General features: G+C 37.9%; 1 protein-coding gene across 2 annotated transcripts in view; it reads right to left on the reverse strand.

The window, feature by feature from the left end:
- The window catches only part of XKR4 (XK related 4), a 437767-nt gene that overhangs the window by 169079 nt on the left and 241000 nt on the right, over positions 1 to 27688 (reverse strand). For both annotated transcript variants that reach the window (XM_053929237.2, XM_053929236.2), the window contains exon 2: positions 4287 to 4486. In XM_053929237.2, coding sequence (XP_053785212.1) covers positions 4287 to 4486 — 200 coding nt within the window. The remainder of the gene's footprint in view (positions 1 to 4286; positions 4487 to 27688) is intronic.

A 27688-nucleotide genomic window follows, 5' to 3' on the forward strand; every position in this document is an offset into this window, starting at 1 on the left:
CAAAAAAGTAACACATGGGGTTTATGTTATTTTTTATCCTACCTTTGGTTTCTGATGTCAAAACCAGAAAGCCGTAGGGAAAATATGTTCTATATCACTCCTAATGTGGTCAGATGGGGGACACAAAGATCACTAGGGTCAATGTAAGTTGTGAAGCACAAGGTAAGGTTGATCTCACTAGGGTGATCTTATTACTGCCATTTTTTAATAAGGAAGGTGGGCAGAAAGCTGTATTGTATTAAAAGACTAAAGTGTGGAGCTACCCGACAGCAAACAACAACGACACAACCTCCAGCACATGAAAACCAGTGCAGGCAATGCCATAGAAATCCTTCCTCATTTCAAAAAGAAACTTATCTTCAGAAAGAGTCTCCAAATTCAACCCTTCTCTGAGAGAGGGTCCCACTGACAAAGGAATCAGGAACCTGATTTATATTTTTATCATCTTTATGGTAAAGATTCTTGGGATTTATATATACAAATACAACTTGTAAAATTAATACCAATAATCAGTGGCATTAAAACAGTAGAGAATTTGCAAATAGCTCTGAATTAAAGTATCTAAAATATTCTTATTTAGCAGATAAAGAGTGGAAAATTGCTTTTTTTAACCCAGCTTTACCCATCTACTACTCTATGAAGGACACTCTTTGAAAACCAGTAAGAAAATCAAACAAGGAATATGACATTTAAAATCTTATGGTTAAAAATTCTATTCTTATGGAACTTGATGTACTCCTAAAATATTGTTAGTTGTGAAAATCTTTTATCAGCTCTCCCTACTTACTGCATGATTAAATCAGAGATAAAGCCTAGTGCTGGAAGTTGACAGGTTCAGTGGAGACCTGTTCAAGTATAATTGTTTCTCAGTTTGTACTGTTCCAGGAAGGACAATTTGGTTCTTGTTCTGAGAAGAGCAATCAGGGAAGAGTGGAACCTTGAAGATGAACATCCAGTTCTTTTCATGCCCCTGTTACCTTAGACATAACTGCTCCTTTTCTTTGCATCTGCAGTTTCCCTAGGAACATCCAACTGTGGCACATAAGAAACACTGAAGGAGATCCAGCTGTACATGCATAGATAAGATGGCACAGTAGATAAGACAGCACCTCGTATAGCACCCTATGGTCACAGAGTTTTCAGTTTGCAACTTGTTACAGTTTTCCAATCCAATACCATATCCCCACCAGAAGTGGGGGCGGGGGGTGGCTCAGGAAGGAAACAGAGATGGAGGGAAGCGTAAAGGAGGAAGAAAGATTGTGCCTGGTCAGCAGAAACATGCAACAGCACTCCTGGGTGTCTCCAGGCAGAGGACACATCTATAGGAAGATGTGGTCCAACACCCATCGGTCCTATTTTCAAATATCTCAGATCCATGTAAACCCTTTAATTCTACCTAAATGGTGAAAGCAAAGATAGAAAGATAAATGTCCACCTTCCATAGACAGAAGGTACCCTACTTGGCCTTTTGTATGACCCTGAGAATCTGTAAAATGAGCAGGCTGGACTAAAGGGTTTCTAAAGGCACTTTTAGTTTTGTGAGTATGTTCTCTGAACATTCACTTTTGGTTTTGTAGACCAAATCCCCCACAGCTGGCAGAGAAGATGCTGACTCAGTTATAAACAATGATCCACAGGCTTTCCCTAGCAACATAGCAGTGCTCAGTGCTGTACTCCATGTGGTCCAAGAGCATTCTCCATGGAGCAGCCAGGGGATGCTGTGCAGGACCAAAGCATACCATGTAACCTTCATAAAAAGTGTGTGTAAACCACACTCCAGGATGCACTTAACAGTCACCTGGCTCTGACAGCCAGGTGTGCACACCCACACAGTGGAACCATCATGCAGAAACAAACCTTTCTTGTAAAGGAACTATCTAGAACAAAATCAGACCTTCAGTAGATGTGAGTAGTTGCCAACCTACCAACCCAAGTGTTTTCATCTTTTTCTGATGGCTCTAGTTCATTTCCAGTCTCCACCTTCACTTATCATTAATGGAAAATCTCATTCTACACTTTTTAGTGTATTTAGCTGTCATGTGCAGAATGATTTACAAACAAATGCTTCCCCCAAAGAAGGCATTGCTGGGCAGGAAAACAGACCTACTTCTATTCTGATTCCTTCGTGTTCTAAAAACTCCAGGTGTTGCCCTGGCTGGTAGCTCAGCTGGTTAGAAATGTTATGGGTTTGTTCCCTAGTTGGGGATCCCATGGGAGGCAACCGTTCAATGATTCTCTCTCACATTTTGTTTCTCTCTCTCTTTCCCTTCCTTTCTCTCTAAAAATCAATTAAAAAGCAAAACCAAGAGTGAGGTCTGGCCCCAAAAGTCCATAGCACACCTGATGCAAACATGAGCTTAGCAGGTAAGTGGGGGATAATTAGTGTCAGGAAAGAGCCGCAATTCTAAGAAACACAGATTTTGATACCTATGTTGGGTGGATAATCTGATAAAACCCAAGGATTACCCTTTTTTATTTTTTCTATAAGACTTTAAATAAAATTCTCAAACAAAAGAGGTGATCTCATTTTCTTAGATCTTCTCTCACCTTTCCTCCTCTATCTCCATCATTTTTAGGATAAAAATTCTGTGTAATGTTCTAATTCATTTAGAAAATTAGTAGAGACAGTAATTTTGGGCCATAGGAAGGCAGTTGGCAACCCTCCACATTTGGACTTGGGTTTTCCTTTTCCAGAGAGTTTTCACTGTGTAACCATACTAAGGAGCGGCCATGCTGTTCTGGAGGTAAGTACTGGACACTTTGACAGAGATTTTTGTTTGATGTTGCCTTTCAAATTGTGTGCTTATTTACAGACCATTTCCTAATGCACATACCTGGCCCTGTGAGTTTACTGGTCATTTAGTTTGTGACCTTTACATTTGGGAAACTGGGTCCTAGAAAGATTGTCTTGCACGAGGTCTCACAACAGGAAATGATATAACCAAAGCCAGAACCTCCCTGCACAGCTTTCACTGCTGAACAGGGTCACTCACAACTAATTTATAAGCCTTGCCTTCTCCCTGCTTTTCTCTTCTGTTTCTGTTCAAATACTCTACTTTCTCTTTCTTCCAGTTTGCTTTCTAACATTTGAGAGTCCTATACATCTCTTTGACCCTTTTCTCAAACATCTTAGATCAAAGCTACATTAGCAAAGAGCCAGGCTTGAGACAGGAATTCATACATAAATGGGTCACTGGCTACCAGGACACCCTCCATCTTTCTTTTCTTATAACATGCCGTCTGCACCCCTGCCCCCAGTTAAAGCATTCAGCCTAAGCTAATGTGCTCCTTGTTATAAAAATTTATAAGGATGTTGTAGAGATTCCCCACACCAACCAGATGAAGTCTCAAGTTACCGCATGGCCCAGAACATGACAGCAACATGTATGTGCATAGAGCAAGGCTCTGCTGAGATTGAAGCAAAACGAGCACATTAGAATACGTTAACTGGTTAAGTACATCTATTGAGTTACAGGATTGTCAAATTACCTGGAAACTCCTTTAAAAAATGGCTATCTATCCATCATCCATCTACCCATTTATTCACCTATCTAGCTGCTTGTTGTCTGTCTAATCTTCTTTCTGCTTCTAGAAAAGATTTGAGCAGCCAACCCTAAGGAAACATCAGAGCAAATCTACTATAAATGGAATAGTCTTACTGATGAGATAATCAAATAATACAGCAAAACATTAAAATATTAATCTGATAATAATATTCATGTTATAAAACAGTAGTATTATAAAACAATGTATTGTTAAATATTAATTTTTCCATGTGGCCTTTTAAAAAATATTAAAGTAATCCTCTACCATTTTCTTTGAATATCTCTTCATTTCTTAAAGTCAAAATAAAATGTTATAAATTGCCCCAATATTCATATATATCATATGATATATATTACATATATGTACATTAATTAGAGAGAGAGAGAGAAAGAACTACAGCTCCTTTTCAGGTTTTTTTTTTTATATTACTCTAGCCTACAAACCAGAAAGCCTCAGTTGACTGTAATACCATATTTACCAAGTGTAAAAATCATAAAATTTATATTTGCTACTCAGAGGGCAACTTGAGGGCAAAAAAGTCTTTGTATAAATTAGTCCTAACAAGTGATGGTGAAGAAGAAAATATGCATCATTTACAAATTCAGTGACAAACAGCAAGCATATAACAGGAAGCGCCATGGCCTGTGGCAACAAAAGGCATTAGTACAGTTCCTTGGATTGTGACAAAAGTAGCCAGTCAGTCTTTCCCCAAATTCCGAAACCAAATTGCAAGCCCTTACCTTGGAGGGCCTGTAAGCTATGCGTCTGTACGATAATGCAGAGCTGCAGGACCAGCTGTGGAGCACTTTCCAGAAAGGTGGCGAGCAAATGCAGCATACTCACATCTGCATATTCATACACCATTTTCCAGTAAAATCTCCATCTGTCCTTCTCCCCACTCTGCCGGCTTCGAATACCTAGGTATATTGTGTGGAAATATCTAGAAGGGAAGCATGGAGAATAAGAAAGAGATGAGTGATAATTTGTCATTTAAACACCAGGGAGATTTTTCTTTTCTGCAAGCCACTATACGCAAACACACACGAGAAACAGTTACTCTCGTGGCTTATATTAAGGCCCAAACTTAACTGTTTAAGAGTTGCCTTGTTCTTAAATGTTCACTTTGAGAAGTGACTGCAATTTTAGTACTCATTAAAGGCATTGCATTGAATTGCAATTTGAAGAGTGAGGTGAAATGTGTTAGAAGCTCAGGTGTAGAAGAGATTTGCTACTTCAAAAATCTGCACACACACTGTCTTGTCAGTTTCTCTACATGCTCAACCATGTTCAGAAGGTGGATTTCTCTCAGGGCACAAATCGAGTCTGAAGTACTAGAATGTATGTGCTTGTACACCTTCCTTATGTCTTTAAAAAAACTTATTATTGAAAATTTCAAACATATGCAGGAGAAAAAATACTATATTGAATGCACTATACACTTCATCCAGATTAAGTAATTATCAATACATTACCAAGCTTTTTTCATTTATATTTTTGCTCCCTGCCACCAGATTATTTTGGAGCAAATCCCAGGCACCATCATATTATTTCATCTATAAATATTATATTAAAATAACTTACAAACATAAGTTCAGTGCCATTATTATACTTAAAAATAAGGATAATTTTTAATGTTATCAAATACACAATGTTCATACTTTCCTGATTATCATATTTTTTTTACAGTTTATTTAAAATACAATCCAAAAAATGCCCAAACATGATGAGTATTTGTTATGTATCTTAATTTTTTCTACATCACAAATACTCTTTCCATTTCTTTTTCATTTCTTGCATATTTTTCATTGTCTTGATTGTGATGACTTTATACTTGTGGTATGGTTCATATCTATTCTTCATGTTTTCTTCAACTGGGTAGTTAGTGTTAGAATTTTGATCACATTCAAGTTTGGCCATTTTTAGCAGGTGATGTTGAGGACTTCTTTGAGGAGCACTAGCTTGAGAAGTCACTAATGTTCTCTTTCATGATATCATCGTCCCTGATCAACATATCCCAGATCCACTCACTCCTCAGGGATTGAAAAATGCTAATATTCTGAGTCTATTACCCTTATTTTTCACTGGTGAGAATACTTCATCAGCCCTTATGTCAATATCTTTACAGTATGTTTGGTTGTTTGAAGCTTATTTTCTAGTAGGTCCTTTAAAAAGGTACATAGGGTTGCTATTCTCTGAGTTCTTGCATATTTGTAAGAGTTCATGGTTGGTGTGGCTCAGTGAAATGAGCACCAGCCTGTGAACCAGGGGCTCGCTGGTTCAATTCCCAGTTGGGGCACATGCCTGGGTTTTGGGCCAGGTCCTCAGTTGGGGGTGCTGTGAGGGGCAACCACACATTGATGTTTATTGCCCTCTCTTTGTCCCTTCCTCTCTGTCTAAAAATAAATAAATAAAATCTTTTAAAAAAGAGTTCATGGTTATTGATCTTGTCTTGAGTGAAGATTAGGTTTCTTTTGCTGTACAGTCCTTAAGAAGTCTCACAATTTCAGTTGGAGACTTGTGCACATTTCTGGACTCTGTGAAAGAACTGGACTTACCTAAAGCAAAGACTCTTAGATGCCAAGGGAGAAGAATGATACTAGGGATACAAGAAGGAAGTGCAAGAGCAGAAAAGCCTGGGCACTCTTTCCACTGGAGGGTCAGGCTGTATGTCTGTAAAATTCATGCATATGCCATGCAAAACAAAATATCTGTAATTTATTTATTTGAGCATATTAAATCTGCTACTTCATTGTTTCCTAGCAAAAAAGCACTGTTGTAGAAAAGTGTGATAAAAATCTTATATTTTTTTCTTTAATAAGCTACTTGCTCTTTTTGCTTGAATGTCCAAAGAATATTTTGCTTCTTTTAAAGACCTATAGTTTTATGAGAATGTAACTTGATATTAGCTGTGCTGCATCCAGTTTCTCAGGGATGCGTTGGGCTGCTTCATTCTGTAGTTTCAAGTTTCAATGTGTTGTTTCCAGTGGTCTTGAACTACAGCATTTAGTAATTCTTTTCTAATCCATTGCTTTGGTTTTCTTCTTTAGGGTCTCCTATTTATTTATGTTCTATCTTCTTTATCTTCTATATCTATTAGCTTCTCTGAATCCTTTTAATTCAAAGTTGATTTTCATATAAAATGTTTTCCTCCTTTTCCATCTTCTATTTACCTTTGAATTATGGTGTTTGACTAGTGTCACATTCTTCTGGTTGAATTTTCCTCTCTGACCTAATATTTTAACAGATTAAAATTCTATATTGAGTTATAGAATCTTGTAAAATGTTATTTTTTTCAGATTATTTCCTTTCTGATTTTTTCTAATTATGATAATTCCCTTAATTTCTTTCAGCTCATTTTGAAATATTTGGCTCATGGTTTTACTGTTTTCTACATGTGTTTTTCTGGTATGCTTTCATTATCTGTAGGAAGATCAGTATTTTTATTCTCTTCCTCATAATAATTTTGAGCTTTTTCTTGTTTTAAAAATTATTTAATTTAATTTTCATGTACTTTTAGGAGGGAGAGTGTGCTAAGATACCTTTACTGGTGTCAAAGCTTTAGAGTTCTTCCTCCATTGTCCTCATGAAATGATAAAACAACATTACTTGTTAACTTTCTGAGATCAAGGGCCTCTGTTCACCTTTCCCTTCCTTCTTTTTCAATGCTTGTGGTTGTTCCTATCCTGCTCAATTTAGAATCTAGTCTTTGCAGATTCTTCTTAATGTGGAGGTTTGCCACTGAAGTGTCTTCGATTTGTTAAGAATGACGCTGCTCCAATAGCATTAACCCTTATTGTGTTACAGTCCCCTTGGACTCACTGTTGCATCAGATCCCTGAGAACACCCTTCCAGTCTCTCTTGGTCCTCTAATTTTGTCTACTGTCCTTTCCAGAGAGTGCCTGTTAGGTTATCCTTGTCTCAAGGCCTTCCCTCAGCTTCTTCCTGCATAGTTGCTGATATCACATGATTTTATAAACTGTCACTAATTTGTTCCTACATAATTATGGGGGTATTTCAGCACTATGTTTTGTTGAAGATATTTTCCATGATTCTTCAGTTTTGCTCTGTTTACTTTAATGGGATAATTTTGGTAGATTCAAAAATGATGCTGCCATTGCCACTATATTTACAAAACAGTAGCATTTTAAAACACAAAAAAGATTTAATCATTCTTTTGAGTCTTTGATTGCTGTCTATCACTTAGAAGATGATGTGTACTATAGTGCAGTTTACAGGGACTTTCATGAGCAAATTCCTGTGTTCTCATATCTACAGCTGCAGCTTGTTCTGCCCAGAGCACACTGCTGGTGTTTGCTTTCTTATACTTCTGTGCCTTTTCACAAGCTCACTCTTTACTTGGAATAGCCTCAGAAGAGCCTTTCCTGCTTCTCTGACTGGCAAACTTGTTTTTGAACTGACACTATTCATTCAATCATCATTAATAATCACTTACTCTTCTATGCAGAAACCTCTCTACCTGTTTATATTAGTTTCCTAGGACTGCTTTAAAAAAGTACAAGTTGGTAGCTTTAACAACAGAAATTTGTTGTCTCCGAGTTCTGGAGGCTAGATGTCTGAAATCAAGGTCTTGGCAGGCTTGCTTTCTTCCAAGGGCTGTGAAGGAGACTCTATTACATGCCTCTCTCCTAGTTTTTGGTGGTTTGCTGGCAATCTTTGGCATTACTCGGATTGTGGATGAATCACCTTAATCTCAGCTCTTATCTCTTTCTTTCCCCGTGTCAGTGTGTGTCTAAATTTCTCCTTTCTATAAACCCATGTCATATTGGATTAACACCCCCCACCCTAAGATCTCTTCTTAACTTGATCATCTGCAAAGATCCTATTCTGTTTCCAAGTAAGGGCACATTCACAGGTACAGAGCATTTAGACTTCAACATCTTTTATGGGGACACAATTCAACTTATAATTCTCTTCCATTAGCCCCCATGCATGCGTAGGTCTCTCAGAATGCTTTCCTTTGGACTCCATGAAAGAAGATGATTTCCACTGGCAGCACAACCCTCACCTGAGATCCAAACATGCGTGTCCATCTGCTTACCCATATATCCACATGCTTTCCAGGTTTCCCACAGGTATATGAAAGCAAACATGTTCAAAGAAACTTATCCCTGTCTTTCTAAATTGTCCTATCTCTTATACTGGCAATCCACATCACCCCTTATTTAGTCCCGTAAGCTACAAGCCCAGGGAGTATGCTAGGCTCTTATCCCTTGCTTACCTCTCACATTTGATAAAAGACTATATTCTGAAACTTCTATATTTTTAATATGGTTTTCCCTTCTCTTTCTAAAGTCTGATACTTTGGGTTTCTGTTTTGTTTCTGTAACCTACTACTCCAGTCTGACCTTAGGCTTAACATATTTCTGCCTTAGTATTTCCTTCTATGCAGAGGTAAGATAACAATACTGATTGCATAGGTTGATCTGAGAATTAATAACATAAAAATGAAGGACTTAGCATGGAGCCTAGTAAATAGGAGACAGTCAATAAAAGTTTCTACGACTAATCAACTCTGAACCCTTTAAAGGACCTGTCCCATTATTTCTAGATGAATAAATTGAATCCAATCTCTCCCAATGTAAAAAGCTCAGTGACTCCCCAGTGCCAAGAAGATGTGCATAAACTCAAACAATGAAATTATAGACCTGTAACGCTTTTAATTTACCCTTTCTAACCTAAGCTTTGGTCCCTATTGCCTGTATATGCCTCAGGTCCCCATAATATTAAAGCACTTGCTGCTCCTTAGCTATGAATTCACACCTCCTAACTTTGTTCCTGCAGTTATCTTGCCCAGAGAGAGTGCCTCTCCATACCCTTTATCACCCTGTAATTTCTACCATTTTCTGACTTAATTATCACCTCTCCTTCATCCTTTTTTTCTACCCATGTAGACCTGCCACCCCATTGTCTGTGCCTAAAATATCTTTATTCAGACTTTGACCAGGATAAAACACCATTATTTTTGTATTCATTCATTTGTGTGTTCATTTCATATCCTAGAATATAAACTTTTGGGGAGAAAAGAATATCATTTGTGAGACTTCCAGCAAAGATAGAGGCATAGATAGATATAGATATACTTTGCCTCCTTTGCACAACCAGAAGAAGGACAACAACAAATTTAAAAACAAAACATAATCAGAATTGACAGAAAATTGAACAGTATGGAAGTCCAACAACCAAGGAGTTAATAAAGGAACATTCATCCAGACCGGTAGGAGAGGTGAGGATGGGCAGCTGGGGTGGAGGGGACTCATGGCAAAACAGTGGCTGGTGGAGTGGGTGGTCCCACATTTGTGTGCACATAAACCAGGAGGAACAACTGGGGAGCCAGACAGGCCGAGCAACCCAGAGTTTCAGCAGGGGGAAATAAAGCCTCAAAACCTCTGACTGAAAAAACCTGTGGAGGGTGAGGCAGCAGGAGATACTCCCAGCCTCATCGGAAAGTTCATTGGAGAGATCCACAGGGTCCTACCTCCCCCCCCCAACACTCCCAGCCCCAGGGGAATCAGCACCAGAAGGGCCCAATTTGCTTGTAGGTACTGGAGGAAGTGACTGAAAGCTGACTGAGAGCTGAGCAAGTGGCATTGTTCCTTCTTGGACCCCTCCCCCACATACAGTGCCACAGCACAGCAAAGTGGGTTGCTTGTCCTGGTGAACACCTAAGGCTGCACCCCTTACTATGTAATAGGTATGCCAGGACAAAAAAATACTGCCCAAATGAAAGAACAGATCAAAGATCCAGAAAAAATATAACTAAGCAATGAAAAGATAGCTAACCTAACAGATGCAGAGTGCAAAACACTGGTAATCACGATGCTTACAGAAATGGTTGAATATAGTCACAAAATAGAGAAAAGGGTGAAGGCTATGAAAAGTGAAATAAAGGAAAATGCACAGGGAACTAATAGTGAAGGGAAGGAAACCAGGACTCAAATCAATGGTTTGGAGGAGAAGGAAGAAATAAATATTCAACCAAAACAAAATGAGGAAACAACAATTCAGAATATGAAGAGAGGCTTAGGAACCTCCGGGGCAACTTGAAATGTTCCAACATCTGAATCCTAGGGGTGCCAGAAGGAAAAGAGGAAGAACAAGAAATTTAAAACTTATTTGAAAAAATAATGGAGAACTTCCCTAATCTGGCAAGGGAAATAGATTTCCAGGAAGCTCAGAGAGTCCCAAAGAAGTTGGACCCAAGGTAGCACAAACCAAAGCACATCATAATTACATTACCCAAGATTAAAGATAAGGAGAGAATCTTAAAAGCATCAAGAGAAAAGGAGAGAGTTACCTAAAAAGGAGTTCCCATAAGACTATCAGCTGATTTCTCAAATCTTGCAGGCAAGAAGGAGCTGGCAAGAAGTATTCCAAGTCATGAAAGGCAAGCACCTACATCCAAGATTACTCTATCCAGCAAAACTATCATTTAGAATGGAAGGGCAGATAAAGTGCTTCTCAGATAAAGTCAAGTTAAAGGAGTTCATTATCACTAAGCCCTTATCATATGAGATGTCAAAGGCACTTATCTAAGAAAAAGATAGAAAATATGTACAGTAAAATGACAACAAACTCACAACTATTAACAACTGAAGCTAAAAAAAAACCAAACCAAAAATAAACTAAACAAACAACTAGAACAGGAACAGAATCATAGAAATGGAGATCACATGGAAAGTTATCAGCAGGGAGTGGGAGAGGGGAGAATGGGGGAAAAGGTACAGGGAATAAAAAGCATAAATGGTAGTATGTACAAAATAGACAGGGGGAGGTTAAGAATAGTATGGGAAATGGAGAAGCCAAAGAACTTATATGTATTACCCATGGACATGAATTAAAGTGGGGGAATGCTGGTGGGAGGGGTGGTGTGGGAGGAGGGGAATAAAGGGGAGGAAAAAAATGGGACAACTATTATAGCATAATCAATAAAATATATTTAAAAAAAGAAAAAAAAAGGAATGTCTTTTGTCTTTGTAACCCAAGTCCAGCTCAATTCCTGATGGTGAACAGGCATTCAATTAACTTATGTTGTTTTATTCATTTAATAAACATATTAAGCACATGTAATATTTGCAATTCTGTATTGTTTTCTAAGGGAAATGAGAAGTCCCTGGAGGAGTTTTGAGCAGAAGAATGAGGAATCTGATTTGCATTTTAACAAAATGAGTTATTGTGTGGAAAATAGAGGACGGTGGGGCAAGGAGAGAGTAGAGACATTGTCTGGGAGACCATTGCAATGTTCTGGGTGAGAGGAGATGGTGGCTTTGATTAAGCTGCCAGCAGTATTGGTGGTGAGAAAGTGTCATATTTGGATATATTGTGAAGAGAATGTTGACAGCCTTTGCATGGTGAGTGAAAAAAGTAATGAATTAATGCTTAACTTCTTTGTGATTATCACAGAAATTTTAAATTCAGGGTTCCCATGGCATTACAAAGAGAGTAGCTTCTCACAAATGCCTCCTGGCTATATTATTTCTAGTCTTTACCTGCTAAGAGATTGTGCATACCCTGCGCTCTGCTGCCAAAGGCTAAATGGCTACAAACTGTACTCCTAGGTCTGTGGTCGGCAGGGGCTTGAACTTTCCCAGTGCAATGAAACATTTGTTTTGGTAGCACCAGGAGATAACAGCTAACCTGATAGGTTTCTTCCCAACGAATAAAACAACAAATATTTGGCCTCAAAAGTTTCACATAATAAGACACCAGATCAAGTCTTCCAATAATGCACCTATTCAGGTTAAACACCTATAAACCAAGGGGGGCAAGAAAAGCTATTTCCAGGTCTTGAGTGAGTTTTTGTTTGTTTTAATTGTGGTAAAACACACCATAAGATAACAATTACCATCTTTAACATTGTAGGTGGGCAATTCAGTAGTGTTAAGTGAGGCAGGATAGTGAGAAGCTAGGAAAATTCTTTGGCTAGTAGAATCGGACAACTGAGACAGATAGCTGAACAAATTGGCAGACCAATTTACAGCCAGATACAGAAGTTCATCTTCCTAGAAATAACATCCTGGCCTCTGTTGTATTTCAGCTCCAGGCCCAGAAAAGCAGCAAAACCAGGAGGTGATGCCAGGACAAGCCGCAATCATTAAGGACCCCCATGCCCGGCACTGACCAATCAGTGGAAACCACCACCCTGAAAGCATGCCTGGACAGCTGATGACTATTCTGCTGAAACTCCCCTGAGACCTCGCCTAAGATTCCTGCATGAGAAAGATAAAAGCCTTATTCAAAGGACCCAGGGTGCCTGTTCTCCCTCTGGGGAGCAGCTGTACCATTTCCCTTCTGCTCTTCTTCTCTTTTCTCTTCTGTTCCCCCACAGGCACACATCTCTTAAACTATTAGAGACCCTGAGACTTCCAATCAGGGGAGCAATGGGCATTTTGTCCTAGGTTAATCCCCTGAACCAGTCCCCAAGGCTCCCTTTTCTCTGACTTCCCAGCGAGTTAAGGCAGCCCAGCGTAAGCTCTCCTATTGCTATTTTTATGTTAAGCCCTTCCTTGTTTCCTGACCCCCAGCTTTAATAAACATCCCCTCATAGTCATGTGGACTCATGTTGTGAAATCTTTCCTACATGAAGTCAAGACCCACACACTACCAGCTGACCCTGGGCGGACCCACTTAGGGCCAGGCCCCCTGTCTGTTAACATTAAATACATCCACTTTGTTGTGCAAAATCACCACCATCCATGGCTAGGACTTTTCATCTTGCAAAATGAAACCGTACCATTAAACAGTCCCCCACTTCCCTCTCCTTCCAATCCTTGGCAACCACCCTTCCATTTTCTGTCTCTCAATTTGACAATTCTAGGTGTAAGAGGAATCACACAATGTTTATTTTTTGTGACTTTTTTTAAAACTTAGAATAATGTCCTCAAGTTTCATCCATGTTGTATGTTGGAATTTCATTCTGAATTCACACATTCTTGGAGTTTCAAAATGGTCGAATCTTTGTTTCGGAGGAAACTGCCCATCCTGCCCCAGGGGACATGAGCACTGGGTCCTATGGTTGAGGGACTCAGCATGAATGCTTTTACAGCAAAGCATGGAGAAAGAAAAATCCATGGACTTCTGTGGAACATAGTGACTCCTTAATAAGTCCTGCTGACAAAAGTTGAAACGGGAAAATATTCACCAATAAAAACCCATCCAGAAGGCAAGAAGCCCCACCACTAGGAAGCAGGGGGCAGGAGTGGTATGTGTGGAGTGCCAGGCTGGTGTTCTGTTCAAACTTTTGTTCTTTTAAAATAACTATAGGCAAAGAACATGTACAAACAATTCTCTAAAAATAAGCTACAAGGATATACAGTACAGCTTTATTTATAATATAAAAATTGGTTAAAACACAAATGCCCAACAATAGGGTTTTAAACAAAATATAGTGCATTAATTTAGTGTATGTTGTAAAGATAAAATGCATGTTGAAACAGAATATGCAAAGTATTCAATGAATGCTCTTAAACATATATGTGTGCATGTGTATGTGAGAACAGAATAAAGATTAGAAAGTTTAATAATGAAATATTAAAGTGATCTTTGAGTAAAATTATAGATTATGAATTTATTATTTTTGAAATTTATCAACAATGCTATAATGAACTTTCATATAAAGTTAAGTGATGATGTAGCTTCAATATTTTAAATCTTTTGAGATATACTGCAAAATTGCTCTTTAGAAGGGCTAGGTCAATTGGCATTCATTATGTATTATCATTAAAAAATCTTTGTCAATTTTATGAGTAAAAAATGACATTTCAATTACTGACTCGTTCCTACTGCAGTTTTACATTTGTTAATTTCTATTGGCAACTAGAAAATTGCCAACTAGAAATCACAAAATTTCTATTATTTTGTGATTTGCTTGGAAGTTTTCAATTTTAATGTTAATTTTTAAGGTCCTGATTATCAAATTATATAGGCCATAGTAACCAAATCATTGACAAATTCCCAGAGCATATCTCATACTATAATATTATAGCCAACATTCAGGACATACTGACACTGGGAGGGGCTTAAGGATCAGTGGTCTGAGTTGTATGCCTGAGAAATGGCAACTGGACCAAGTTCCCATACATTCTGATGCCAAATATTGTGCCACAGTTGTTTATTACATTTGCTCAGATGTAATTATCCTGGAAATACATACATACATACATATAATCTTCTATTAAAAGAGATGAAATAATTAAAAATAAGATGAGATGAGGTACATATTAGGTAGCCAATAAATATTAGATGTCATTAGAAATAATTTATTTTAACTTTTTTAAAGAGTAAAATGGAGGAAACCAATGATATCCTAAACTCTGAATTTTATTTTCAGCTTTTTTGGACCCAAGCCATCTTGAGACTCAAATATATGTGAGGGTCACCTTAGAAAACTCAAAGTCTATGACATTATGTATCTATCTATCATTTGTCTATCTATCTATCTATTTATCTATCTATCTATCAATCATCTGTCTATCATCATCATCTATCCATTCACCCACTCAACCATCCATCTATTTCTGTTATCCTTTCAAAAAGAAACCAAATAAAACAAAAAAAATTACCCACTGTTTGCACAAAATTTCTTGATAATCACCAATGTGATAGTATTAATTATTACATGTTAATATAACAAATGTGTTTGGAAAAGTATGAGAGTGAGAATCAGCTTGGTAATCAACCCTAAAAGCCAGCATTGTTTCTTATTGGGTATGAAAGGTGCTGTCTCTGAATGGCCTTCACATTTTGTTCTGACAAAAGAAGCCCAATCATTCCAGGGGAGAGACAAAAACAAGAGGATACAAAGAAAGCAAAATGACACAAGTCTTTGATCTGATTAACACTTTTTTATTTTTTAAGATTTTATTTATTTACTTTTAGAAAGAAAGGGAGAGAAACAGGGATCAATTGCCTCTCATTGCCTCTTGCATGTATGTACAAACCACTGGGAATGGAACCTGCAACCTGGGCGTGTGCCCTGACCAGGAATCAAACCTGCTTTGCAGGAGGATGCTTCAACCAACTGAGCCACACTGGTCAGGGCAACACTCTGCTTTCTTGTTCCTTGAATCATAGGATACCCTCATTCTTTATGTATATTGTTGAGTTCTTAGAAGCTGCTCCTTGAGCACAGGCCAGCTCTGATGGGGAGAAAGTTTCTGAAATTTGTTCTACCACAGTGCCTGTCCTTTGCTTCTGTTTCATTCCCTGAGGGCCATACAGAGCACATTTAATCCATCTTTTCCACACAGTCATTCAAATATCAGAAGCCAACTCAGATTTCCCAGAGATTTCTGTTTTCCTCCCTTTCCTGCTGAAAGTCCTAGTGTCTTCAGCTTCTCATTCTTCCCTTAAGTCCCTGACCACCCTGGTCACCCTGTGAACATGCTTCAATATCTCCTTCATGGCATTTGGAATTTTAATTACTTCTAAAAACATATGGATTTATGTTGTATTTTCCCTCACTGTTAGCCAAGGCTCTTCTCTCCTATAATTGTCTCAGATCACATTTATTGTAGGTCAACATTTCATGATGCTCTGCCAGTTTTAACCTATGTATGTAAAATTGGTTTGTACATTTCCTTTGGGTTCCATTACTTTCATTCATTTGATGAATAATATTTGAAAACCTGATTCTGAGACAGAGACAAAAGGCTATTTTTGTTTTCCCATCATGGTGTTATGGCACAGAGTAATGGCAGCAGAGAAGGTAAGGGGTGCTGCCAAAGCTGCTGCTGTACATTTAATGCCAGCACGTCACTGAACAGTAGAACTGCCTTCTTGCTTGAAGAAAGTTGACCAGACAGTTGAAGTCCTTAGAATAATTTTATGTGGCTACTTAAAAATTCTAATCTTACCCAATGCACTTGGGTATGCATATACACATACACGCACACACCCAATATATATATATTTCTCTTGGCCTGAAATATATTTTGCACATTCATGTTATTTTTTTCTTAGAATAATCTGCCCTCTTTTCTCCAAGGTAACTTATATTTGTGGTTTAAAATTTTACTAATAAATCGCAGTTCAGAAGAATTTCTTTTGCTACCCCCAACCAAGCATCATTTCCTGCACCTGGCTTTGTGCATTACCTGCAATACTGTAGGTATCTCACCGTGTTGGGTTTATTTGCTTATATGATGACTTCCATTCTGGGTCCTTCCAGGCTGACATGTTCCCACTCATCATTGGAGCTGTACCACTTAGTTATATTATTTTTTGTTCATGCAGGAATTCACCAAATGTGTGTTGAATAAAAATGGGGAAAAAATCTCAAATTATATTCCTTCAGTAAGTTTTTTTTATGAGGTCAATAAATAGCTTACATGATATCAAATCTGTTTCCCGTTGGAAACACACAGTGGTTTATGCTATAGAACTAAATTAGCACCATTTTGAGATATCAGGATAGTTTTCTATTTTCTCGAAAGCAGTAATAAATATCAGGAGTGTCATGCCCTGCCCATAACTTAGTTATGAGGAAATGTCAGCTTTGTTTTTTCTCAGATTTGTACTCTGAAAAATGGTGAAAATAAAGAGGCTTTACAATCACAGCTGGCTTTTTCCCATCTTGTCAATATATGAATTGTTTATGACATTTTGGTCATATTATTTTTAACTTATTTTTCATCTGCTGCTAGAAGGGAGAGCTGAAATGGAAGAGGATCAATGAGTATGGCCATAAACATGTATTATGTGTCACACATGTTTTCATTTATTCCTCATAACATGGTAAGAAAAATATGCCCCAGGTCAGTGTGGAATGAAAACATAAATTTGTGTTTCAATATCACATCTTTCCTTCTCTGCCATTGCTACCTCCTATGCAGGTGGTGCCAACACCTGCTTGCCAGTTGTAAAGCAACCCCCTGAGAGAAGTTTGCAGGTCTCCAGCTTTTGTTCACCATTTGACAACTGTCATACAATTCCACTCCGTGCTTACACAGAGCATATGGCAAGAGGTTTGATTTCAGGGAGATCTGGTTTCTTAATAATTTACTTCTCAAAACAGGAAATTTTGTCCATGTTGACAAAGATCCCTAACGGTTCTTAACTAACTAGCAATAGTACCTGTTCTAGAGACAAGTCATCCTACAGAAAGCAAAAGAAGACTATTTGTCACTCAATTTTAACAAATGGGGAAGGGTGTTGGATTGTTCAAAGAAGCTAGATAAGCATTCTATTATGTTTTATTTATCTGATAAACTACATAGGGGATTGAGAAATAAATACTGAGGAATAGACTCATGAGTTCCTTTCCTATAGAAGTTTAGAAGAACATGAATAAGGGCTCTGTTTCACTAAAAAGTAGTGGTATTCCTGGAACAGAAGAAAAATGTCAAATTTACTATTTTACTGAGGTGTTTTTAATTTTTTTTAATAGCTACAAGGCCAAGAGTCTTGGAGTTACATCCTATATTAAGCAACCTTAAGCTCTAGCTGAGTTTCAAAAAGAGAAGACATTTTAAAAGTGAAATGTTAGTATATTTTGTAAGGAATTGCAATCCCCTTGGTGAGGACTGATAATAGTGAGCTTAAGGTGAGGCCTCAGGTCTGGAACTGAACACCAGGAGACAAAGAGGCCCCCTGACCAGGATTGAAAGCGTAAGATCACTTAAAACCATAAGAGTGGCAGAAGAAACTTGAGAGGCTCTGAATTCTACCCTTGGTCATAGACAGATGCACGTAACATTAGTCTCTGTTATTTGCTCTTCCATTAAGGACCCTCATTGTGACTGCCTCTGCCCATTTACTGAACTGATATGACAAATCCAACAAATGCTTTCACTGTGCTCTGTCCAACCCACCAGTGAAGTCCGGAAATTTAGAATGCTTGTTGGAGATACAGTGCTGTGTGCTCCAGTCACCAACAAGGGGCAGCTTGGTCCATGTGACATCACAAGTTAGCTTTTGACTGATTCTTCACAGTAATCTATTGGATATATAGACAAGAGATTCCTGGATGTAGGCTACCCTCCTATTCTAGTCCACATCCTTTGCATTGCATTATGACCTCGTGTTTACTCCAATACTGGGGGAGAGGAAGACGGCTGATGGCCTGTCTCTGAAAAAATGACCTTTTGTACACTTGAAGACAAAAGCTAAGCAGTCTTGATTCCTTGGGATTTGTGTTATTATTATCTCACTGGAAAATATTGTCTCACCTCTGATTCTTACAGTCATTTAGCTTCCGAGCCAAGTTTCCTTATCTGAAGGTAGAGGAAACCCTCCCTCCCCTACAGTCTGCTTAAATGAGAAGATGAGTTTCACAGACATGTCTGGCTCATGATAGGAGTGTTGATTTTCGCCAAGGTTATTGATGTTTCAGAATCATCTATAATGCTGTCTTTTTTACCCTAATAACTAAAGGTGGTTTTATGACTTTAGTTCTTCTCATTTTCTTTAGGCATTTTATTCTAAGGAGTCTTTTGATCATGTTGGATTTAACCTTTGCCTGATTCTCCAGAGAGACAGTTGAAGAAGATCACCACTCTATTGAGAAACAAGGCACTTTCTAAATATCCTGAATATTGAAGGGATCCGGGTTGGGGTTTGAGTGGGTAGTGAAGGCTGGGGATCTCACTAGGTTTTTTTCTTAGGAGCCTACTTTGCTGTGTTGATGAAAGACAAGTATCTCTGAAGAAGGTACAGGTGAACAAGGCAGTTTATAGTAGTGAAAAGCCTCTTCTTTTTAGATATTCTGACAGATGTCAAGGAGGATTCATAAAAAGCCATATTTACAGTTAAAAATTTAGCATAATTATAATATACTCATAATTAAAAAGAGTATCATTTAAGAAAGAAAAATTTTTCAAAGCTTTGCCACCAAAGATGAAGTAGACCCTGAGCATTAGAGAGCAGTGATTTAAATACACAGCTCCCATTAGTGGTAGTGAGACACGCTCCGGATAAAAACCCAGTCTGAAATGCCAATGTGTTCCACCTTCTCCTCTGAGGTAAACACATTCAGAGGACATTTGCCCTCCTTACTGTATGACTGATTCATTTTATTTTTTTTTCTTTAAAAATTTTTTTTATTGTTATTCAATTACAGTTGTCTGCATTTTCTCCCCATCCCCCCACCCCACCCCAGCCAAACTCACCTCCCTCCCCCCACCTCCACCCTCCCCCTTGATTTTCTCCATGTGTCCTTTATAGTAGTTCCTGTAAACCCCTCTCCCCACTATCCCCTCCCCACACCCCTCTGGCCATTGTTAGATTGTTCTTAACTTCAATGTCTCTGGTTATATTTTGTTTGCTTTTTTCTTTTGTTGATTATGTTCCAGTTAAAGGTGAGATCATATGGTATTTGTCCCTCACCGCCTGGCTTATATCACTTTCTGATGGGGTCGTTCTTATTATTTATTGCCTTGGGAAGCATGTTAATGGAAGATGTAGTTTTTCTTATATCATGAAAGCTCACATATTTTGTCAACATAATCTCATTCTAACAATTTACTTGTTAACAATTTCCTCCATGAGCCAGAGTTTTGGAGGTTATGTGTCAGTTCAGCAGAAGGAAAGCACATGAGCTTCTTGTGCTACAGCAAGTGTGTGTCCTACAACTAGCTTGTTCCCCTGGGAGTAATGCAGTGGCTTATGGAGGTGAGTCCAGGAAACAAGGAAGACCTTTCTCTATCATTATAAATGTAATAATTTTGTTATCCTATTTGTTCAGCAATCTGCGTTCTCCACTGCTTTCACATCCCAGGGAAAATTGTCATACTAGAATTGGCTGTAAGAAGTTGGCAAACAGGATATGCAGAAATAATGTGCTAAATGTGGCAGGGGTCTGATGCGGCATCCAAACAATCTAACCTCATACAGAGTACTGTTCATGAAGGCCAAAATCAAAGCTTCTGTGATCACCTACTAAGCTGGTAACTATAGAGATTGTTCCCTAGGAATTGTGTCTATGAACAAAAAGTTCATTTTTCCCAAGGAAAGTCTCCTTCACCTAATATGATGAATTCCTTTACTCATTCATTCGTTCAACAAGTATTTATTGAACACTTATTTGGAGATATGCACTCCTCTCAATCCTGGGAATCTAGCAGGGAATGAAATATGTACATACATTCTAGTGGAAGAAGATAGGAAATCAGCAAGGTAAACCAATACAAGATAAAATATGTCAACTCATGCTAAATGCCAAGAAGATAATAAGCGCAGAAGGAAGATAAAAATGTGGGGTGCTTGTCAATTTAGACATACAGCCAAAGCAATTCACTGGACAGGTGAAATCTGGGTCAAATTCCAAAGGAGGGAGAGAAAGAAGTCTTCTTTGCTTAAAATCTAAGGAAGAACATTCTAGACTGAAAGAATAGGTGATACAAGATGCTGAGGTGGGTATGTGCCGAGTCTGTTCCAGGAGCATCAGGTAGAGAGGTCTGAGGAAGGAAGTAGTAATAGGAAATAATATCAGGGAGGAAATGGGAGAGTCTGATCATGAAGGGCCTGGTGGGCATTGCATGTAATGTACAAGTGAGAGAGGAAGTGATTTGAGGGTTTGCACAGGTGAGGGACATGATGTGGTTAACATTTCAGGAGGACACTCTGACAGCTGTGCTGTGTATAGAATGAAGGGAAGCAAGTGTAGATTCAGCAAAGTTACTGTGACAATCTTGGAAGTGACGATGGTGGTTGGGACCTGGATAGTAGCAGTAAACAACTGGGTAGATTCTGAGTATTTACGTGGGAGTTAGGGCCAATGGGACTAGTCGTCAGATCAGACTTGGATGTAAGAGAAAGAGGCAATGTTGATTCTGAGATATTTGATCCAGCTACTTGAAAAATGGAGTTGCCATTTCCTGAGATGAGGAAACTGGAATGAGCAGATTAGCAGATGATGATAAGCCACAGACAACCTTCTTGAATATTTGCTTGGAGATCTTGAGTAGGCCAATGGTATGAGTCTGGGATTCAGATCCAGTATAAGGATGATTTGGGAAGCATTATAGTATTTAAAGCTACAAGATAAGATGAGATCACTCCTACTTACAGTGAAATTGTGCCAACTTTAATAAGCTTGACAAGTAGCCTCACCAAGTATGGGTGTGATGCCCATCAAGAGAGAGGTTTTCCTTCAAAAGGCTCCATATCTAAATATATCAGGTAACTCCAGAGGCAGGGAATCCAAATTCTCTTGGGGAAGTGTAAATGCTCAGGAGGTCTGTCCTTTCCCAAGGCCTGGAGTCAGGAAAGAAGACTACCTAAGGGGTACCATGGTTGTCTAAAATGGCATAGGGGTTATTTCAAACTCCTAGGAGAAAGGTGAACAGTATGGATTTGAAATGAATGTGATGATAAAGTTTCCATGATGTCTAAACTTAGATACAATTACAGTCTCCTTTTCTCAGTGGTATGTTGGTAAAAACCACACAGTTATCAGAAACTTCTTCCTTGTAAAGTAGCCAACAATGGCTAGCCTGTCTCTTAACTTGAAAGGAAGGAGAGGAAATGAGAAACATAGACAATCCAGAGCACCTTCCTGGAGAGTGTGAGCCCATAGCCCCTTGTCATGAATGCTCTGGTACATGCTGAGGGTTTTCTCTTAACCCATATGCAGGGCAGCTTGGAAGCCTAAAGAATTAATGTCCTGGGTCTGTATTCTGTCAGCTGTCTCACATGATATAATTCTGAAGTGTGCTCTCTATTCCCTGGCAGGTGGAGTCCCAGCTGCCCACAAGGGTAACCTACTCATAACATACTTTGACTGCTTTCCCTGCCTTGTTCTACTTCCCAGTCTCTACCAGTGCTTCCTGGAATTGCTTTTAAATAAACCACTTACACTCAAGCCCTCCCCTTAGTTACATCACAAGTTCACAGCAGTATCCAAATGATGCATTTTCTTTCTCTGGACATAAAGCTTCCAAAATTATCACTGACATCTTATCAGTTTCATGTTCAATAACTGAAAAATGGCTCCCAATTTTCCTATTATGTTTTAATCCCTGCTCATCTCTTCAGAATAATAGTCAACACAACAAGCATTCATTCAAATTGTTCATGTGCTTTTTAGTCTTGACTCTCACTAGATTATAAGTCCCTCAAGGTGGTTATTCTGTGATACATATTTCCTTCCTTACTTTGTTCCTAACTCATCAGTCTACATGTCAATTCATTAGATCATACTTAAAGTTGTTCATGTTATGTATATCAGTTCAAACTTCATAATTCATATATGCAGTCAAGAACTAACATCATCACCACAGACACATCATATCCCATACAGGTTCAGCTGAAAATGTATCTTTGTTTGCTGGCAATTGACAATTATGCATGCAATTAAATATACAAATTTTAAATCCATTCTTTGTTTTCAAACATTCTGCTACACAGATCTTCTCTGGTGCCATAACATGTTTTATTATCCATGAGTCTCTCTGAGCCAATTTTCTTTAAAATCACAAAATAAATCAAGAGAGAATTGGGCACGTACATGCATTCTTTCAGGATATAATTTGAGCTGTTCTGGTAATTTATGAACTGAAGTTGTTTGGTATGCTTTGAAGACAATTCAACAACTTCAGAGTCAGTGTGACTTGATTTTGTGTTTTGTATCATAGAGGACAATTCAACTGATTTCATGCTTTATTTAGAGGATGGTTTTGAGGAAAAATAATACTAGTAAAACTCTAACATGTTCTTATAGGCTTTTCCCAAATGTCTTTTGTGGTTTGTGGAAATGTGTTCATGCTGATATGTTAAATATTAAAACTAATGTAAAATTTAATTGAAACTTATAGGGCAGCTTTTCTTAATTTTTGGTCTATCACATAAGTTTTAGTGTGTTGCACAAATTACAGAAGACTGTATACATCCTTTTTTTGTTTCACCATTGCCCAGATGTAAAATTAAACTTGCTGACATTAAAAAAAAAAGTGTTATGGCATCTAGACAGGAAGTTTCAACCTCAGTTTGAATGGTAGCTGAAGGGCAGTCCATGGAACTAGCCTGAGGCAGATATGCCAGTGCATGTGAGCAGTTTCAAGATTGGCTTTGGTTATTCTTGGAATGAAGGCACATGATCAATTAAAGGGAATTAATAGTAACTTTCTGCCTAAAATACACTGGTACTGGGTAAAATGCTTTATATACATTTTCATAGTCTTTTCAGATACTTTATGAAGGTGGTATTATTTACACCCTTTGACCTATCAGGAAACTTTGCCATTAAGAGGCTTTGGTCATTTGGGAAGGTCGTACTAGTGAGCAGTTGAAGTGATCATGGACACTATGTTTGTATGCCTCCCAAATCCATGCTATTTAGACACAGCCAAACCCACTTTCATAGTATCTAAAGTTACTAAACAACCTCAGATTTCCAGTCTAGGAAAATGTGTCAACTATGTATGACTAAACTGTCACTTGATCTTATATTAAAATGTTATTTGACTTAGAACTAACTAGGTCCCTTAATATGGAGTAGAACCTGATTATGTTAATACTGTGTGGTTCAGAGCAGCCTTTGAAGTATGAGCTTCTAGAAGGTAGGGCTGGGATTCCTATCATGGGTCCTAACACCAAGCAGTCTGCTTGTCAATAACTGCATGAGAGAGTTGAATTTATTTATTGATTAACTTCACCACAAACAAGTATGATCTTTCTTGAGCATTTTTAAAATTGTGTATATAAATCCAAAGTATCCACAAATCAAACCCCAAGGCTTGAAATGGTTGAGAAGTCCCAGACTTCAAGTGTTAATGAGTAATTCTGCTTGACTCCCCCCACTGCATTGTGTCCTACCTCCCAGCTTCCAATCCAATTCTAGTCTTTGCTGAGTTCATTGGCTTTGCTCAAGGGTAACTGGATAGCACCTTGCTGAAGCTGCAGTCTTTTCTTGTAATCTTTCTTGCAGTCTTTCTTGCAGTCTTTTCCCTGTTCCAGGACTGCTCACCCTTAGGACTACCAGTGACCAAGGAGGATCACAGGAATAATTGGATAAAAGCTCCTCTCTTCCCTTTTCTAGGCATGCCCAGCTTCAGTGGTTCACAGGTGACCAGACTGACAGAGCACACTGGGCTGATGGGCCTTCCTTTCTTGTCTCCCATTTCTGCTCCCTGGGACCACTTAACCAAATAAACCATGTGCAAACTCCTTCTTGTCTCAGGTTCTGCTTTCTGGTAGATGCAGGCTGAGACATTTCCCATAAATTAATCTAGAGCTTTATTTTTTTCATCAAGGATTGTTTGGGAGGAGGGACTATGTAAGTGACAGTTGCCCAGATCAATGATGGAAATTTTAAAACAAAATTTAGGAGAGCAATTAGCACTTTTAAAAACAGATTTTTTTTTATTTTCTAAAGAAGATCTCACTCAAATCCATCTGACTCTCCATTTTCACAATGCCTGATAAAATTCTTACATTTTTTTAAACTTATTGCTCAATTAACTTTGTCATACAGGGCATGCCAAACCACCTATTTCTGTAATCACTTTGTGTTTCTCAGCAGCTCAGGCAAGGGACAATGCAGGAGACACGCAGTTCATAGCAAAAGGAAAACACTTCATGTTGAGGATGGCAGCAGGGTAGGTAATCAAACATTACATGTTTGATTTTCTTATAACACAGTGAGGAAAATACATGGCATTTCCTGTCAAGAATAAGAAAACTACTTATCTTGTTCTCAGAAGGACCACAGTTTCAGAGCTGTGGAAAGCTACCAAAAGTTCTCCCTTTAGAAAATCTTTATTCAAAGTATTTCAATAATGATTTTAGATCATGTGAAGTTTTCAGAGCCATCCCCATTCACATCTACCTATTTATTAAAATAGCTATTTACTTTACCATTATCCCTCCCACTACCTACAAATTCTTTCTCTGTCTCTCATCCCCTCTCCTTTTCCCTCGCTACCTTCCATTAGCTTCTGTCTTTTCTACAAATCATGTTTAATATAATATGCCCTTCCTAGATGTTTTTATTTTTCCCCAGCATACTGGCAATGAAATGTAAGAAAATATGGCCTGGTGAATTTCTGAACAGCCTTTATTACACATTTAAGGACTACAATTGCTAGTTGAAAAACATGACCTTGATTCATAAAATATCATAAAGGAATATTAAATTACATGCAAACCCTCTTAAGGTGAAAAAAGAGCATGAAGTATAAGAACTAGTGAAACAAAACCCCAAATTGGATAAATGGGGTATTCTAATTCAAGAGTCCAGCTTGAGTTCCAGAAACTACATGTTGACATTTCTAAAAACTGTAATTTCTTTTCTGTTAAAAGTCAAATTGTAGTGGTAAGAGACATTAAAGCCTGTCTCAGTGATGAGACATACTGGCTCCCCGTTTGCTATTTCTCACTGATTCACAAGTGGATGGCAGTTCCATACACGGAGATTGACATGATGTAACTGAACCACATAGAATATATCAGACCAAAACATAAAGGATGTATTCATAAAATGTTCACATTTCTACCCCCAAACACTTACAAATTTAGGATCGTTTCTTTTATGGAGTTCGATTTATTTAATAATAGAATGAATGTTCATTATGAAATTAATTTACAGGGTGGGGGAAAAGTCGGTTTACAGTTGTATGTGAAACAGTTTATCCTTGTATTATGATTCATTAGTTATTATATTATTTTCCATATGAACAACTGTAAATCTACTTTTGCTTGCTCCTGTGCATGCATCCCTCTGCCAGCCACTCAGAGATCCAGAAAAGATTAATGGACTAATAAATAGTTCTTGACCTCATGGTTTTTATAATCTAGTAACAGAGCACTAATTTTATGTCAAGTATTTAAATATATTCTGAATATATCTTTCTTCTTCTCCCTGTAGTCCCACCATTTCCTTCTTCCCAGAGGTAATCATTAAAATGTAGTTAATATGCATTCTTTTAATGGGCATTTGTTCTTAAAAAGTTTTAATTTAGAAATAATTGTAAACTCATATAGAAATTGAAAAAAATAGTGTGCTTCCCTCAATGATAACATCTTACATAACCATAGTACAACTGTCAAACCAGGACAATGACATTGTCATTGGTGCATTACTACTAAGTCAACTGTAGACCTTATTCTGCCTTTCATCAGTTTTTACAAGCTCTCTTTTCTTTCTTTCTTTCTTTCTTGGTGTATAGTTTTTTAAATCACATGTATAGATTCATCTAACAAACATCACAATCAGGGTACAAATCATCTCAAATATATTTCCTTGTGCTACCATTCATAGTTGTACTCAGCACAAACCCTAACCCTGGCAACCACCGATCTGTTCTCCATCACTATACTTTTGACATTTTGAGATGTTATGTAAAAGAGAATAATACGGTGTTTAACATATTGAGATTAGATTTTTTCACTCAGCATAACACCCCTGAGACCCATCTAAGTTGTGACTTATGTTAATCATTAATTTTTTTCTTGCTGAGTAGTAACCCACTGTATACATGTACCACAATTTGTTTATCCATTTACCTTTTGAAGGGCATTTGGATTGTCTCTAGGTTTTGGTGATTATGGATATAGCTGGTATAAATGCTCAAATATAGAATTTTGTGTGAGTGTTTAAGTTTTCTCTCTCTAGAATAAATAAATGGGGTTACTGGTCATGTGTTTAACATTCTAAGACACTGGCCTTCATTCTCTTTGCATGCATTCGCTTATTAAATGGTATTGTGTTAAAAATATTTTCTTTTCTTTTTCACCCAGTGCCATGTTTTTAAGATCCATAGGTATTGCTATGTGTATATCTAATTCACAAAAAGATTATTTAAACTGCTGCATAGTTTTGCAAGGAAGCTCTTTACTTCAAAGAATCTTATAATTAGTCACTTTATAAGGCAAATAGTTCTTTGAAAAATGTATTTACCCAATAAATCATTTGTTTAGTGAATTTATGTTTCTACTTATTGGGATTTTTAATATAATGTGGACATTTATTGCTTCTGGGTTTGTTTCATGGTTTTTGCCTATTGATGAAAACATTATCAGGTACTAACAGCAGCTGCCCTAGTTAAGAGCCAGGCCATGCATATAGTGGATTCCCTATGTTGTCTAAGAACATTTCAAGGTTCATAGCAGCAGAGCTCATTACCCATGCATGGGGTAGCTCCATAGGTCCAGGCTCTTTCTACAGGTCGTTTTCAAACTAAAAACAGCT

The sequence above is a fragment of the Desmodus rotundus genome, chromosome 8 (assembly GCF_022682495.2).
Source record: "Desmodus rotundus isolate HL8 chromosome 8, HLdesRot8A.1, whole genome shotgun sequence".
NCBI lineage: Eukaryota > Metazoa > Chordata > Mammalia > Chiroptera > Phyllostomidae > Desmodus > Desmodus rotundus.